Raw genomic sequence first — 17,675 nt, 5'->3', positions numbered from 1 at the left:
AAAAAAAAAAAAAAAAAAAAAACACATCATAGTAAAATTAATACCTTCTCAGCTTCGCATCGAAGCTAAAAATTTCTATCATTATCTATGTGTCTTAAAGTATGAACTAAAAACAACATTTTTGTAATGCATCCTATCCTTTTTAGGTATTTATTTTCTTGTGAAATGATGAGTAAAATTAAAAAAGTTAACCTTATTTTTCAAAAATATTTTTATTTTATTTTTTAACAAAAATTATTTTTTTATAGTTTTGAACAAATTCCAGGGGTAGCCCGATTAAAATTTGAAAAATGGAAAATAAGGACCCCCCTAACATTTTTATACCTAGGTGGGTGGCGAAATGACGCAATGTAATAACTAGTGATAAAAATAGCAACACCTATACTCCTCACCTCCAGTTATTACTTTAAATTATTAATAACTTCTGAAATATTGATCCAAAAGTTGTTATTGCTAAATAATTTTCTTAATTACATGATTTTATTTTTTATAAACTAGTTAAATATGAAAGTTGCCATTAAAAAAAAAAAGTTGACACCGCCATAAAATGTAAGGAATGAACATCTTATGTTATAATATTTTATTACAGATAAATGGAAATACACATTTAACTAACAAAAGCAAAAAAAGCTATTATTTTAAGAGAAATTGAATGGCTAATAGTAAAATAATCACTCAATATAATCATAGTGAAAATAAATGGGTGTTTGAGAGCAAATTTAGTTAATTAGATGTATTTATTGTACTATAAAAACATGTTATAGGTTGGAGCGATTTTAGTATAATATAAGCTTTACAATAGTAGTAAGCAATTTTTGAACTCTTAAGCAATATAATAATTCCATATAAAAGGGAAATGCAGGGTAAGCAAAATTAATAATGGTGGGAAAAAGAATATAAAAGGGAAACATGAAAAGTATAGGAGGACGACACGGACGATACTGGGCGAGACGAGACTGGACGTTTTTGTCGAAGAAACATCGAGTTACGGGTTAGGTCGTTGACGTAAGAATAACTTTATATTTTTTTTAAGATTTAATTAATTTTTGTGTTAAATTATTATATTATATTTGACTTTGTGTTTGATACATTTCGTAAATAAAATAACTATTTTAAAATCTGGACTTAGCGCAAATATTTAATATTCACGGTGATCTCGAAATTGTGTGTGTGTGTGTGTGTGTGTGTGCGGCTAGAGTCTAGGTTGGACTGCTGGTCCTTTAGTCAATCTTAATAATTAGTGTACGAGCTGGCTAGTGTTTGGGCTTAACCGTCCTTTAGTGGGTATAGTAAAAAGGTAGTTGTGCTGGTGGCTGACAAGGAGCCACCCTTCAGTCTGCTACTTTTGAGCTAGACTGTGCTGACGGGTCTAAACTCTACCCCTTTAGTAGTCCACTAATTAGAGAGATTGGGGCTGATCAGTTTATCCAACGGGAGGACTCGAGAAGAGCTTAGACGACGAACTCGTCGTCAATATATATATACATAAAACTTTAATAAACCTTTGTGTCTACGTTGGGGCACTACCGACGTACGACAATATCATTAGACCCTCAATATTCTTACTCTATTTTCGTCTACGCATCATTGACATAAATGGGGAAATTAAATTTTCAGAATTAATTTTCAATCTAGCCATTCTATTTTACCCTATGTCTCACAAAGTTATACATTTTTAGTTACATTTGATATACATATATTTTTAGTTAATGTTCAATGTCGGTTAAGTCTTTCAAAATTTATCTTTCTCTTGATCTAAAACACTTAAAAAATATTAGAAAAGAATGTTTTCAATTGTTTGTATGGAGAAAGCTGGTTAAGCAACTTTTTATTTGATAAATGGGATGATTTTTTTCAATTTTTGAGGGTAATATCTTTAATTAGATAATAGTTTTGATTATATGATGTATCGTTTAAAAAATCTAGCGAGAGCTGTGAAAATAAATGACATAGTAAAATAATTGTAATATGAATAAGAAATTTGTTCACACGAGCAGATTTCAGTGATGGGATTCTGGAAATTCATTGAAGTCATTGAATCTAAATGAGATAAAAATCAAATAAGTTAAACAATTTTTTTAAACTCAAAAACCTTTGTAAGGTATTTTAAAATAAAATAAAATACAAAATCCAGAAATATAACACAAAAATAGCATATTTTTTGAATTCTTAAATTCTAGGCAAAATGTGAATAAATACTCTTCAAACCCAAGGTGACATAAAGTGTGTATTTGGTCAGTGAAAGTGAATATAAAATTTGAAATATTTAATTAATATACCTTAATACCTGAGTGTATCAAGTGTCATAATGTAGGAGGAATAATTTCAGCTAACAGAAGAAAAAATACAGTCAGTGATAAAAGAACAAAAATACTTAAGGTTATCTTAATTTAACATGCTACAAAAGGTGGTGGCTCTCTTTCACATGTTGGGATGTCAAAGATGGTTCTTGGCTAAGCCAATGATGGAGAGGACGGGTATAATACCCGTGTTATATGTATAATGCATAATGCACCAGAGACCGGACACCATCAATGAGAAAATCACAAGAAATATATCATTGGCATATTGGGGATCGAAAGTATTTAAACTGCATAAAATAATTTACCTATGAAAAACTTACCAACAATCTGCTGTTAGGCAAACATGACTTATGTTATTAAAACCTATTTTCATTTCTTTAATTAAGCTGTCAAATAACTTTTCCTAGTCTCTCTTCAATGTTCTACGGAATACTAGAACTTCATGAGATGTCAGTTTGCAATAATCTATGAAAGCTGAATGTTTAATTAATGATAAAGGTGATACTGTATTAATAATTAACTTCTAATTAGCATTGTCAAATTTAGTTTGAAACCATTTTTCCAATATCTTGAATTTTTAAGTGCTTTGTAGCTTTAGATCTATCATGCATATTTTTAAATAAAATGGCATTAATTTCAACTAACTTGTTAGGGTGAATGAGCTGTATGTAAAATATAAATAAGTTTTAAAAATAGTATTCAAAATTATGAAGTAGAACAGATAATAATTACTGTAATGCAAGTTCCAAGATTGTCCAACATTGTATATTTAAGCTATTTTTAGAATTTTCCCTAATTCTGAGAGCAGAAAAGCGGCTTTACCAATAATAATTATTTTTATCATATAATAATACATCTGGATTGAGTATTATTATTATTATTAATCAATGTATATTTTGATAATTAAAAAATATAAAATACACATTTCAGTATTTATAATGGATTTTTTTTTAATTTCACTACATACTTAGCGTATAGACACATTTTTTAACGAAATTTTTGATTTAGCTTAACTGTTATTTTTACTAATTAAAAGAAAAAAGCTAAGTTATTGTAAAGGAAAATTAAATTAGTTAGAGTTAATTAGATTATTAGAAAAATAATTAACTAGTTAGTGATCATCATTGTGTAATAAGAATTGATCACTTGTGATTAATATTATTTAAAAATAAAAATATTAATTTAATGCTAAAAAATATTAAAAATACTTTACTTTACTTAATTTTTGTAACTTTTTATAAAAATTCTAGTGATAAAAAATTAATCATCAGTTTAAGAAAAAAGAAATATTCACCTTTCGTTTTTTTAAATTATTTTTGTGTTACTGTTTGTCATACATTTCAATAGTCAATGTAACTGAAAAAGCCCTTGGTGTATGGAAATATATAAGTATACTGAAATATTGTATTAATTGAAAAAGTTGGTATTAGAGTAACTTAAAAATTATTTTAATCTAGTTTCTAATTACATGTTTCTAAAATAATTAAGTAAAAATAGGATTTTAAGCATAGTATAAAAATTAAACAAATGCTGTAAAATTTATTTATTGATTAAGGCAAATAAAATTTTACAAAAAAAAATTCAACTTATTATTTTTTCTAAAGTATTTGCATATTGAAAATCTGGACAATTTTCATAATCACACATATCCAAAGCTACTTCACAACTTTCTTTAACAACAATCTTCTGATCATCTAAGTATTTTTTTAATATTTCATAACAATCATCTGTAGCAATTGCACCCAATGCTTCTGCACATTCATGCCTTACCATATCATTCTGGGATTCATCCATAAGTGATTCTTTTAAATATGGTACGCTAAGTGGAGATTGTAATTGGCCCAAGACAAAAGCAATTTCGTGTTTAAAAAGAGCACTTCCATTTGATAAGGCTGCAATACATTAATTTCTTATTAAAAAACATTATTTTAACAAAAAAAAAAAACTTAAAATAAGTATACCTTTAGAAAGAATAGTTATGCTTCTTGGTGATCCAATATCTCTTAAAGAAAACATAGCTTTATACCTGTCAAAAAGACTTTCATTTTCATTATTAAGAATTTTTTCAAGTTCTTCTAGGCTTTTTATTGATGAAGGAGGTGCTGGATCAACAGATCCATATATGTTTTCAACATTTGCTTCATTTTTAGGTAATAAAAGTCTCCCCAGTGCCAATTGGCATGTTTCAGCAAGTTCTTGGACTGGGTCATTTTTATATTCTTCTAGTATTGGTATGACATCTTGCTTTCCAATTGCACCTAAAGCTTCAGCTAATATATATAAAAAAAAATAATTTTATTACAGTATTTAAATAATCAAGAATATTATATATATAAGACAATTTTTTTACTACTTTCTCCAAAATGCATCTTCACCCAGGATGATTTCATACTAGGGTGTTATAACCCAAAATATTTATTAAAGTCATTTGTAGTTGGTATTTTTAGAATATATAGTAAACTTTTTTACTCATTGAGATAATTTAGTCACTAATAGTTGGGAAAATCTATTTCATGTACCTATAAAAATTATCTCTAGGATCACATCTGATCTTCACAATATATTTATTTTTATCACAGAAGTTCTTATCTTTATGATATATTAATATATAATATTAGTTTTTAAGAGATAACTTTTAACATTTTTTTTTTTGGTTATTGAACACAAGGTTGGTCTGACTCCAGCCATATACAGTTGAACTGTATATTAAGGAGAGAAAGAGATGCAGTGATTTTTCATTGCCTATTAGCACTGAAGGCAAAAAATTTAACTATACTGATGGTTATTTTTAATGTAATTTATATATGTTATATTTTAAAGTCAAAACTTAAAAATCTGTTCACTAATTATAACATAATAACTATATTATAGTACTAACCTAAGTCAAGAAATTTATACTGAGTTATATTTTACCTGCTTCGTGTCGTACCATTGGCTCTTGATCAACATCTTTTAGTACTTTTATTAAATAAGGGATAGCATATTCATTTCTCATTTGACCTAAACAATATGCTAGTTCATGTTTTAGGAGGCACGAACTATCTGTAAAACATTTAGCTATATTGTCTATTGCAGAATTACCACCTATATTTTTTAGTGTAAATAAAGCTCGAAAACGTTCTTTCATTGGTAATTTAGAGTTAGCAAGAACTGATCCAATTCGTTTTATAACTTCATCATGATTAGCCATAGTGATAAAACTGAATTTTAAGTTACTAAAATTAGTAGTAAAAAGTCTAATAAAAGAGACGAATATTTAAATTTTAAAAGAACTCATGTGTATTAACTGGTTCTATCAATTATACGAAATTATGTTATCAATCATTTACATGTTTAAGTCTTTGATAAAAAAATTCCCTTTTCTAAAAATAAAATGTTGGTACGGATAGTTTATTGATTTTATTATATTAATGTAATTTTTCATTATTTAAAACGTTTAAAAAGACATGTCAATTTTATATTACTAGTTTATTTTTTAAATTAAAATTCTCTTGTGTCTTTCGTAAACCTTCAATATCAAAAATTATTTTTCATACGTTTTTGTTAAATTTCCGATTATTTCGCGTTAGGGTGTGTCCATTTCATATCACTTCAAATGATATCGAAAACAAATGATCATACTGTTAACAAGGTCTCTTTCGGTTTAGGCGTGTTCCAATTTAGAAACTGTCTACTTAACTAGTAAAATAAAATCGCCCCTAATTTTTTTCCATTGTAAAAGTAAGTAATATTTTTTTTATCATTTTTACATTTGTAGAATTGTATACATTGTATGACATTATTGAAGTTTTTTTAATTTAATAATTGATTTTTGACCCTGCCCATTTTGTAAAAACTTTATATTTTATACATCATTGATTAATATTTAATGTATTAGTACTTAGAATTCGGAAAAAATGACAGAATATTGGCTGATATCGGCTCCTGGAGACAAGACTTGTCAACAAACCTGGGAGACGCTCAATAATGTTACTAGCAAACAAAACAGTCTTTCAATCAATTATAAGTTTCATATACCTGATTTGAAAGTCGGTACGTTGGATCAACTAGTTGGTTTGTCAGATGATTTAGGAAAATTAGACAGCTTCGTAGATCAGGTGACTCATAAAGTGGCCTCTTATTTGGGTGAGGTCTTGGAAGATCAACGGGATAAGCTTCAAGAAAATTTGATGGCCAATAATGGTATGTATTAGTTGTAGAACGGTTTTACCCATTATCCCATTGACTAACAATGATGACACACCCGATGTAGCTCATGTGATATGTCTATGTAGTTAACCTTTACCTACTTATCCTATATTTTTGGAACATTATCCTAAATTTTTATTGGTCATTTTAGTTGAGTTTTTCCTATACCCTTGCATCCAATCCATGTGTTAATTTTATTTTATTAATAATTTATATAATTCTATACTCATTTTTAATATTTGGAAAAACTATATAAACTAAAAAGGCCAACAAATATTTAATGCATTATATTTTTTAAATAAATACAAAAGTATATTCAAATAACTACTATTAAGTAAAATTATTAAAAATGAACAGAAAAAATTGTGTTAAATACTATTTGAAAGGTTAAATGACATAATAATATAATATAATTATTATATTGAATTTACTTGCATTTCTTTTGGTTTTTCATTATGTGTTTAACTTAATTTGTGTTATAAAAGTATTATATGTGAAATATGATTGTAGAGGGGGTTTTTAACTGATAATACAAGATCTTTCAGACTTCATGATTTTTTCAATAGATTTTTAAAGATTTACTTTATTTTATATTTTAAATGCTTGAATATTATTTATTAATATGTTTTTAAAGATTAATATTTTACAATGCACATTAAAAAAACTTAACTATATTGTTCCGATTCTAATATTTTTCTTACTTTTTGTCATGTAGTGTGTGAAATTGGTAGTTTATCTTTTGGTGGAATATGAATATTAATATGCTTCATACATTAGTTAAAATGGTACATCTTTAATTATTTCAGTCTCTTACTTTGTAATAACATTAAAATCCAACTATTCAATAAGGAATTTTTAAGTATATATATATATATATATTGTTTTGAAGAACTTTTATAACATCAATTAAAGTTTAAATTATTTTAAAATTATTAAAATAATATTTGCTAACAATTTAAAACTTAAAATTTAATGTGGATTGAAGTACTATTTATGATTTTATATAATAATTATTAAATGAAAGTTACAATTATTGTATGTGAATCACTTCATATTATGAGTGCAAAGGGCCATATATTGAAATATTTGATATTTGATATTTTTTGTATTGTTCAATATACTTTATTATGCTCTATTTAAATTTGTTAGAAAGTTGTATAAAAATTGACGTAAACTTAATATACATGATTTGAAATCATTAATATCAAAACTACTTTTTTTGAGATAAGGCTCTCTTGAATTCAGTGTTATATATGTAACTTACTGAAATATTTATAAAAAATTAAGTTAAAATAAAATATTTATTTTAATTTTAATTGTTTTTTAATTAAATTTCTTTCATAAAATGAAAGTACAAAGATTTTAGGAATAAAGTTATTCTGCGTTAAAATCCATTTTAAATAATTGAGCAATTGTATACATAGCAATTAATAACTATTCTTATATAATGCTAAATATGAATATATGGCATTACTACTTTATTAAATATTAAGAATTAATTTACCATTTACATATTTTTTTTTTGAAACTCGAATTAGCTGTGGTTTTATGATTTACAAGTTTATTTTTTTTAAGGAGCTGACTAAAAAAAGCCTTATTAATTTTTTTCTTTTTCCTCCCCTTAATTCCAACTACTTGGTCAGCCAACTTTTTTAGAATTAACACATAAAAATGATTAAATAAAAATTAATTTATTAAACATTTGACTGTTTTGGGGTTGAAACATTATTTTGCAGTTTTTATGATTTTTTTGAACATAGTCAATTAAATTTAATCATTTATTTTTAAAATATTTTAGAAATAAATAAAGAACAAAAAATTTTTAAAACTATGTTTTATAGTAAAGTAACCTTTAAAATTTTGGTTTTATACTCTGTTAAAAAAATAAATTATTAAAAATTGATAAAGCATTATTAATAAAAGCTGAAAAATAAAAGTTTCCATTTCTGGTTTAATACTTTTATTTTACAAAAAAAAAAAAATTCAATGATCTTAAAAATACCACAAATTTACTCTACATATTTTATTTAGATGACTTGCTTAGTATAGTTTTCTTTGTAATGAATACTTCATAACCTTTTACTCAACGTTATGTATAACTTGTGGCTCTAGTCAAGTCTAGATAGAAATTTAGAAAAAGACCCATTATATAATAATGTTATAATTGGTCGACGAATAGTGCCATGTAACCATAGGTTAGTGAGGTAGGCCTATGACTTTTTTTCTGTTGGCGATTGCAATAAGTAAAAGCTTTGTTATGGGTTTGTTGTGTGTGGCGTTGGACACAGCATTGTCTTGAGAGTCGTGGGCCGTGTGCTGGGAAGAGCCCGCCTTGAGCTATTCAAAGTCCAGATGGCCGACAGGCGTGTGTCTAACGTCCCAAGGTAAGCGGCTGCTTTTTGTAGGATGCTTCATGCAGTTTTAGCTTGTGGTTTCATTATCGATAGTAGTTTCCTCGTTGTTTTGAATGTATTTGTGCAAATATTGGCATTTTATATTTTATTTAGCTATTTGTTCACTTTATAATAATAAATAATATAATAATTGACAAGCTCAAGTATATTTTTATTAATTATTATATCTAATTAAATATAACTATATAAATAAATAACTAAAATTTAAACAACATAATATTATTGCAGTTTTCTATTATATTAATTTGCTAAGATGACAGTTTTTTCTTGAAGAATTATTATTTAAAATTTACTTAACTTGAGTTGATTGTATTTAAAAAATTAAAATTGTTAAATTAATTTTAAAGTTCATCTAGCGAGATTTTTTTTTTTTATGAAAAATATTTAAAATAAAGTTATATGTACTATACAACTCTGCCCCCAAACCTAAAGAGTTTAATTTAAACCTCATCTTAATAAAAACTTAGGCGTTTCAATGATTTCTAAGAATTGTTAAGTCATTGTCCTTTTAAAGTATGATTGAATCCAAAATTTTTTATTATCAAGATATACCAGAAGTATTGATCTTATAATCTATATTAGTATTGATAAAATAATTATTTTGTATATATTTATTAAAAATGATTGTATGTATTTAGTTTGATGATAATATTTAATAATTTTCGTAGCCATTATTATTTTTTAATTTTATCTAACTTTATTCAACTATCTTAAAATTGACTATGATGATATATTAAACTGTTTAAGGTAAAATTTAATTTATTTTAATTAATTAAATTTGAAATTGTCCCTGGGTAACAAAATTTATGTTATTAAAATAAACAGCTTTATTGCTATAAGTATCATAGTAGGTAAAAAGTTTTAACATGCACATTAGGCTTATGCACAGAATATTGTTTTTATACACGGAAGTTTGAATTTACACTAATTTTTTTTGCCTATTTTATTTTTTATTTTATTTATTTTTGTTAATGTAAGAGCAAAGAAAAATATCTTAGAGTAACTATTAAAATATTTCTATAAATATTACTCAATATTTTGTGATTAGTGTTCAATTATTCGAATTTAATACCATGGCTAGCATTTGAATAATGATAATTTATTGTCATTAGTATTGGGGGCTAATATTGACATTTTTTTATTGAAATTTATTAAAATCTTCCTGAGTTGTGTATAATATTTTAATATATAAATTAAATAAATGTTACAATAACCTTACAATTTTATTATATTATATATTGACCATCATTCAGTATTGTATTATAAAAATTAAAGAAAAAATTGGAGATAGTAATATTTTAATATATCTGTATCAGGGCATGGAACAGTTTTGTCTATTTCTATTATTAAGTACTGTTCAAAAAGATTCGACTAAACTTTTATAAAATTGTTACAATTGAATTAAAATATTGGTTATTAATTAAGAAAAATTCCTTTGTTTAATTCTAGTTTAAATATATATTACGATATTTTTCTGTAATTCTTCAATTTTTGTTTTTGCGAGTTTAATGGGTTTTTAACTTTTATCTATATATATAAAAATATAATATTTATATCTAATATATATAATTGAATATGATTTTTATTTTTTATTAAAAAAACAATGAAAAAACGAAATATATATATATGTGTATATGTAAAATAAAATCAAATGTCATATATGAAGAAAAATATATAAAATGCTACATTATTTTAATTTTTTTTCTTAATTTTTACGATTTGTGTCTGTTTCATGCTCTGCATCAATTTATTATATTTGTTAAAAAAAAGTGGTAAATATTAACTATTAAATGTGGAATATAATTTTAGGAGACCTTGCCGTTTACTTAACTCACTTCCAATGGGACATGGCAAAATATCCTATTAAACAATCATTGCGTAACATAGCTGATATTATAAGTAAACAAGTAGGACAGATTGATGCAGACCTTAAAACTAAGTCATCAGTTTACAATAATCTCAAAAGCAGTTTACAAAACATGGAAAAAAAACAAACTGGCAGCTTGTTAACAAGAAATTTGGTTGATATTGTACGCAAGGAACATTTTATTCAAGATTCAGAGTATCTTACAACTTTGCTAGTAGTTGTTCCTAAGTAATATATTTATAGCTATTCTAATTAATAATTACTTAATAATAGTTTGATTTTTTTTCCTTTAGATCTGCTTTTTCTGATTGGACTCAAAGTTATGAAAAATTAACAGATATGATTGTACCTCGTTCCACACAATTGGTAAATCAAGACAATGATTATGGTTTATTTACTGTTACATTGTTTAAAAAAGTAGCAGAAGAATTCAAGCACCATGCTAGGGAAAAGAAGTAAATTATTTATTTTGGTTAAAATTGTTAAGTTAAAAATATTATTAAGAAATGAATAATAAAAATTCATGTATATTAGGTTTATTGTTCGCGATTTTACTTATAATGAAGTTGAACTTGCAGCTGGAAAAAATGAGATTACCAAACTTGTAACAGATAAAAAAAAGCAGTTTGTAAGAACACTAGGACACTTTTTAAACATTATTATGTTAACTACACTTAACATTTTTTTGTGAAAATAGGGACCTCTGGTTAGATGGTTAAAGGTCAATTTTAGTGAATGTTTTTGTGCTTGGATACATGTAAAAGCGCTTCGTGTTTTTGTTGAATCTGTGTTAAGGTAATTAAAATCTTTGGTAAATCTTGTATATAAATTTTAATTGAACAGTATAATTTAATTTCACATTGCGTTCTTAAAAAATTTCTCAAAAGCAGCTAATTATGAAATTTTATGTATTTACAAAAATAGCATCATTTAAAAATAATAATTTAGAAGAGAAATTTAATCTATTGTAATTAAGTGTTATAAAATGTATATAATTTATGAGTATTTCTATCTAATTGATCCACTTAAAAACATATTAATTCATAAAAGAGTAGGTTTAATGGGAGTGTTGTTAAATATATTCTTTTTTTTTAATTTTGTCTATCCTGTATATTTTTTAAAAAATAATATTCATTAAGTGTCATATAGGAATGCTTAAAAATGTTCAGACATTTTTTTTTAAGAAAGAATGTTTTTAATTTTTAATTAAATCTAAAAATTGAAAAAAAATACATTTAAGAACTTATAGTACTGTTTAAAATTAACTATTATGAATAATTAAAATCAATTTATGTTTGTTACAGATATGGTTTACCTGTTAATTTTCAAGCTATGTTATTGCATCCAAATAAAAAAAATACTAAGCGGCTTCGTGACGTTTTACATCAATTATATGGACATTTAGATAGTAGTGCTCAACAAGGAAGTGCTACCGGTACACATGATGTATGTAGTGATATTGTTGATATGTTATTTTGTAGTAATTTATTTTTCTTTTCTTAGAGTGTCGAAATACCTGGTCTTGGTTTTGGACAAGCTGAGTACTTCCCATATGTTTATTATAAAATAAATATAGATATGGTAGATGCTAAAGCGTAAAATTAAATTGTATCAAAATCATCCCATCATTAAATCATTTAAACGATTTATTTTTTTTAAATCGCACATTAAAAAAAAAATCTATTATTGATCATTTTTTTGTCGGAATAATATGTAGTTCAATACAATATTATTCTACTAATTGGTCTGTCTTCATACTTAATGTTAGCCTATATATACATTCCTTATTGTGCTATTAATATTTTAATTTTTGTTTTTAAAAGCAATATTTTCTAAACATGTTTTAGTACCGTTACGTTGTTTGTTGTTTTTGAGTTGTTAAAAATAATATTTTATATTATTGAATTTAAGAAAAATTATTTATTTTAATAAGTATAAATAGGTTAATAGAATTAAAATATTTTAATTATTAAACTGTAGTTAAAAAATAATACTGATTTGTATTGTAAATAATGAATTTAACAATACCCAGTATTTAATCCTTTAAAAATACTGACATTGTAGATATCCTCTGAATTGTTAAGACTGTGTGATTGAATAACAGCTAATTAAAATTTTTTTTTTTTGGGGGATTCAGAGGTGGTCAATTAAATTATTTTACAATCTATATTAATTATGATTAATATTTGATAAAATGATCGTTACTAATACGCTTCAATTTAATCACTTGAAAAATCAATGCATTTGTTTAAAAGTTACCACAATTAAGTCATTAAAGAATGAAATTATTATCAACGATTGCCATGATTATTTTTTGTTTTGCTTATATTGATTATTTGAAACTATATTTAAAATGATCCTAAAGCCATTTTTTACTCTTAATATTTTCACTACCTCTTATACTAAACTAAATATAATTTAAATATCTTTCTTAAGAGTTATTACTAAAATATACTTCTGATTCCCTCTTTTTAATTATATTTTAGTAATTGCTTCAACATTTTTTTATCTTAAAATAATGATAAATTCGTAAGCAAAAATATTTCATTTTTATTAGTATATCCAATATGTCTCACTTATAGTATGAGATTAGATACTCATAGATTTTAATGTGGATTGTAATTTCATACATAACCCTATAAATTGTTTAATGTTGAAGTATTTGAATTTGTGTTTGAGAGCTATCAGGACCAAATTTTACTACATCAATAATTTATGCTAATATTTATAATAATAAATTTTACAACATTTTATCAATTAACATTTTAAAACTTTGATGTTGGGAGATTACTACATATATATATATTGTTCTTAAATTTTTAATATTATATTGATTGAATTTTTTTATGGAAAGAAAAACTAAGTAAATTAATGCTTACGGACTTTGCATTTATTTAACAGGGTAGTCATTTGAACAAAATATGAAAAATTTGATATTAAAATTAATTTTCAAATAAAAAAATTAAAAATATATGTAAATAAAGCAGACATGAAATAGATAATATCACATTTTATTTGTTACAATTGATACTAAAATTTGTAATGGAAGTATTGGTTTTCTTTTTTTATTTCTGATTGATGTTATTTACTTTGAATGCTATCATGCACTAAATTCTAAAAACATAATAAATTAAAGCTAATATGGTTAATATGAATTATAAATGAAGCATAATAATTGTATGTATCACTTAAGTTACTACAAATTTAATTTAATTATTTGTGTGTTCTTAGTATACTGTAAAATTTTTTTCTTTGCACAAATATTTTCATTATTATAAACTTTGAAAACAAATTGTAATTATTGTACAAAATATTAACCAAGATCATTGTTAAAATATAATATGTAGAATGGAATTTTAATTCTATTTAAATTAAGTTACAATAATAAATGATTAAATTTCAGTTTCTACTTATAAGAATCAATTGCAATAATCAGTCATATTTTATATTTAAAAAATCTTATCACAAATAATTAAATGAACTAAAAATGAAAAGAATTAATAATAATTTATTTTTTACTTTAAGTTCATCAATTTCAGAGTCCCAATTTTTCTCAGCTATTATAGGCACAACGTTTAAAAAAATGTGTGTTATTTTCTTCACATTTTCTTGAAAAACTTTAATAACACTGGCAACATTAACTTTTTCAGTGTCCTCTCTCCAACAGTCATAATCAGTGGCCATAGCTATTGTACAATATAAAAGACCAGCTTCTTTTGCCAATATAACCTTATCATAAAATTAAGTAAATATTACTTTTGACTATATTTTGTTAAAATCTATTGATATTTAAAAGTGCATAAAAAATGCATTAATTTTTATGTCAACAACTATTTAAAAAAAACGTAGTTACTGATAAGTTGTTAAATGTATTAAATACAATTTTTTAAATGACAATTGTGTTTGTTTTTAAATGTAAATATTTCTATTGCGGTGATTTTATTTACACTAATAAAACTATTGCTATAATAATTTATACCAGATAGGTTTATTTAAATGGTATATGATTTTAAATTACTAGAATATTAATCTAATTTTACTTCTGGAACAAGTGTCATGTTAACTAAATCAGCATTCCAGGAACGAAACATATTGCTTTCAGCTTTAGAAGAAAATCTAGGACCTTCTATAACTACAGCAGTACCATTTTCATGTATTGGAATACAAAGGTGTTTTGCTGTTTCTAAAACAATATTTCTCATTGTCAAACAAAATGGAGGTTCAATGGGAATATGTACAACTTGATCATTTTTACCATACATTGAATATTCTCTTTTTTTTGTACTGAAAAAATCCTATTATTGAATAGTTTTATTAATGATATACAGAGTAATAGGGTTTTCATAAACCACTCTATTACTCTCAAAATAAATACAATATTGAAAAATATTTTTAGATACACATTTTTTTGAATTATTAGCTCTTAATTATTTTTAAGATTATCCCTTAGAAGTTTCAATTTTATTTTTTTAAATGGTATAACATTTACAACGGGAGGAAGAGTACAACTGGGAAATTGCAAGAGATAAAAATAGTAGCATGCCCAGTCATTATTTTATATTGTTAATAACTTCTGAAATACTGATTCAAAAGTTGTTATCAATTAGTAATTTTCTATTTAAATTACTTTATTCTTTGACCTTATAAGTTAATAAATTATGTACGTAGCTATATGAAAATGTAAAGTTAACACCCTTATAAGTTATAAGAGATGATTTTAAAAAGTAATTTATAGGTATTAATTCAGCTATAATAAACAGATCACTCTGTTTAAGTTAATAATATTATAGTTATTATTACAAGTCAATAAATGAGTCTAGTAAGACTAAATCGCCGGGTTTTATTTCTTCTTTAAGAGATCCTGTTGCAGATGAAGCAATTATATGAGTGCATCCAAGATGTTTTAAAGCCCAAATATTGGCACGGTAATTTACATTAGTAGGACTGATAGAATGCTTTCGCCCATGTCTGCAAATAAGTAAATAAGTAAAAATTATTTTTTAAAACTAATAATAATTCATACCTAGCTAAAAGAACACAATCCACACCACTTATCTTTCCACAGATAAGGGAATCTGATGGTTGACCAAAAGGAGTATCAACTTTGAGTTCTGTTGAATCTTTGAAAAATGTGGGATCATCTAATCCTGATCCACCAATTATTCCAATCTATAGAAAATATAATATAAAGACGTAATTAAATATTAAAAATCTAATTACTTTAAGTTTTATTAAAAAGTAAACATTAATTGTGCCTTACTTTTACACTATACTTCATTGTTATTGTTAATATTTAAATACAAAAATTATAAAATTAATATAAATTATTTAACTAAAACGTTGAACATCAATTCTTGGTTTTTGATTAAGAAAACACTTAAAATTAAGACTTAATATAGCATAGTCGTATCTATTTTTTTTTATAGATATACTATTATTAAAGTGGATAAATCCTCCTTGGTTATTATGATCTTTACTATAGTTTTTTTAATATTTTCTGATAATGGAATCGTAGATAAGATAAAAACTAAATTAATTTGAACAATTTTATTTTAAGTGTTAGCGATTAACAATAATTTTTTATTATAGAAATTGTTGGCAATTGTGGAATACTTCATATTTTGTCAATATAAATCTTTTGTACATACGAAAGGATATAAAGTAAAATATATTTTAAAAAATAATATTTTATATTTGTTATTTGTATAAAGTTATATAAGGAGGGAGGACTATAGCAGCCATATTGGTCAAATTAGCACTTCACCATATTTGCATTTTTACTTTGTGAACAAAAAATAGTGTTTTTTAAAAAAAAATATGTCATACTATTAAAAATAATATATTATTTCTAATAACAAAATTCCTCAACGCTACCGAACTATTTGACTTAATATAATATCTGTGTGATTATTTGCTAATTTTATTCAATCTCATTATTAACCTCCTAATCTAATTATTTAAATAGCTATTTTATAGTGATATACACTTGATATACATATAATCACGTCCTTTGTTGATGCGGCCTTTATTTTAATAAAAAGAAAAAATTTTTATATAAATTATTTCTAATAAAATTAATCAAAAATGGATAAAATTATTTGAAAAAATAAAGTTTTTTTATTGATTAATATGTTCCTCTATACCAACGATATAATGATAATGAAAAAAATACTTTATACATAAAAGTGGAAGTGGAGAGACGAGTCTGGTGTCTTATGCGATAAAAGAATTCCAATGAGGCTGAAAGGTAAATTCTACAATACTGTAGTGAGACCAGCTATGAAGTATGGTTCAGAGTGTTGGTCGGTTGATAAAAAAGTAGAGCAGAGAATGAGTGTAGCGGAGATGAGAATGCTTAGATGGATGAGTGGAGTGACTAGAGAAGATAAGATAAGAAATGAGCATATAAGAAGGAGTATAGGTGTGGCGTCAATTGTGGGTAAGATGAGAGAAAATATACTTAGATGGTTTTATCATATTATGAGAAGTGAGGAATCGGAAGCCGTAAGAACAGTTATAGAAATAAATGTTGAATGAAGAAGAGGTAGAGAAAGATCAAAAAAGAGATGGAGGGATGTTATTGAATGCGATATGAGGACATCTGATGTGAGCGTTGAGGATGTGGGAGATCGTATCAAATGGAAGTTTAGGATAAGGGTGGCCGACCCCAAGTAGTTGGGATTAAGGCGAGGTAGAAGAAGAAGAAGATTCATTAGAAATAAAAACATTTTTTTTTCAAACTTAAATATATAATATTTAAAAGGTACGTGTAAAAATGTATACTAATACAAGTTCGACCTTTAAATCTAGGCATTAAAAGTTGATTTCGTTAGTTATTTTTCTAAAAAAGAAGTTAAACTTATAGCTCAAACTTTTTTTCGTCCAATAATTTTTTTACGCTGT

At 24.8% G+C, this 17,675-nt stretch overlaps 3 protein-coding genes across 3 annotated transcripts; 1 reads left to right on the top strand and 2 right to left on the bottom strand.

The window, feature by feature from the left end:
• Positions 1-3,831: 3,831 nt before the first annotated feature.
• On the bottom strand, positions 3,832-5,610 carry LOC126904738 (deoxyhypusine hydroxylase). The gene is made up of 3 exons (XM_050683958.1): positions 5,217-5,610; positions 4,265-4,573; positions 3,832-4,195 (listed from the first exon to the last, which is right to left on the bottom strand). Exons 1-3 carry the CDS (start codon positions 5,491-5,493, stop codon positions 3,885-3,887), a joined length of 897 nt encoding a protein of 298 aa, XP_050539915.1. The 5' UTR covers positions 5,494-5,610; the 3' UTR covers positions 3,832-3,884.
• A 124-nt stretch (positions 5,611-5,734) lies between these two features.
• LOC126903826 (V-type proton ATPase subunit C) lies at positions 5,735-12,514 on the top strand. Its single transcript, XM_050682328.1, has 8 exons — positions 5,735-6,023; positions 6,181-6,485; positions 10,715-11,000; positions 11,066-11,227; positions 11,307-11,400; positions 11,470-11,567; positions 12,077-12,218; positions 12,276-12,514. Exons 2-8 carry the CDS (start codon positions 6,200-6,202, stop codon positions 12,369-12,371), a joined length of 1,164 nt encoding a protein of 387 aa, XP_050538285.1. The 5' UTR covers positions 5,735-6,023; positions 6,181-6,199; the 3' UTR covers positions 12,372-12,514.
• Positions 12,515-13,767: 1,253 nt separating this feature from the next.
• LOC126903827 (S-methyl-5'-thioadenosine phosphorylase) lies at positions 13,768-16,222 on the bottom strand. The gene is made up of 6 exons (XM_050682329.1): positions 16,033-16,222; positions 15,796-15,941; positions 15,573-15,740; positions 14,813-15,056; positions 14,292-14,501; positions 13,768-13,886 (listed from the first exon to the last, which is right to left on the bottom strand). The coding sequence occupies exons 1-6, from the start codon at positions 16,048-16,050 to the stop codon at positions 13,854-13,856; spliced, it is 819 nt and encodes a 272-aa protein (XP_050538286.1). The 5' UTR covers positions 16,051-16,222; the 3' UTR covers positions 13,768-13,853.
• Between the last annotated feature and the right edge of the window lie 1,453 nt (positions 16,223-17,675).

Source organism: Daktulosphaira vitifoliae, unplaced genomic scaffold (genome assembly GCF_025091365.1).
Source record: "Daktulosphaira vitifoliae isolate Bord-2020 unplaced genomic scaffold, ASM2509136v1 Scaffold_4, whole genome shotgun sequence".
Taxonomy (NCBI): Eukaryota; Metazoa; Arthropoda; class Insecta; order Hemiptera; family Phylloxeridae; genus Daktulosphaira; species Daktulosphaira vitifoliae.
This window is presented reverse-complemented; position numbering and strand designations above follow the sequence as displayed.

Excerpts from the sequence above, each read along its gene's own strand:
- LOC126904738 (XM_050683958.1), bottom strand. The coding sequence starts at position 5,493 with ATGGCTAATCATGATGAAGTTATAAAACGAATTGGATCAGTTCTTGCT. Across the intron at positions 4,574-5,216 it reads AATGGTACGACACGAAGCAG|CTGAAGCTTTAGGTGCAATT; the intron begins GTAAAATATAAC and ends TATATATATTAG. Across the intron at positions 4,196-4,264 it reads CATAACTATTCTTTCTAAAG|CCTTATCAAATGGAAGTGCT; the intron begins GTATACTTATTT and ends AATGTATTGCAG.
- LOC126903826 (XM_050682328.1), top strand. The coding sequence starts at position 6,200 with ATGACAGAATATTGGCTGATATCGGCTCCTGGAGACAAGACTTGTCAA. Across the intron at positions 11,401-11,469 it reads CAGATAAAAAAAAGCAGTTT|GGACCTCTGGTTAGATGGTT; the intron begins GTAAGAACACTA and ends TTGTGAAAATAG. Across the intron at positions 12,219-12,275 it reads GTGCTACCGGTACACATGAT|AGTGTCGAAATACCTGGTCT; the intron begins GTATGTAGTGAT and ends TTCTTTTCTTAG.
- LOC126903827 (XM_050682329.1), bottom strand. Across the intron at positions 15,057-15,572 it reads CTAGACTCATTTATTGACTT|TACAAAAAAAAGAGAATATT; the intron begins GTAATAATAACT and ends GGATTTTTTCAG. Across the intron at positions 13,887-14,291 it reads CTGAAATTGATGAACTTAAA|AATTTAGTGCATGATAGCAT; the intron begins GTAAAAAATAAA and ends TTATGTTTTTAG.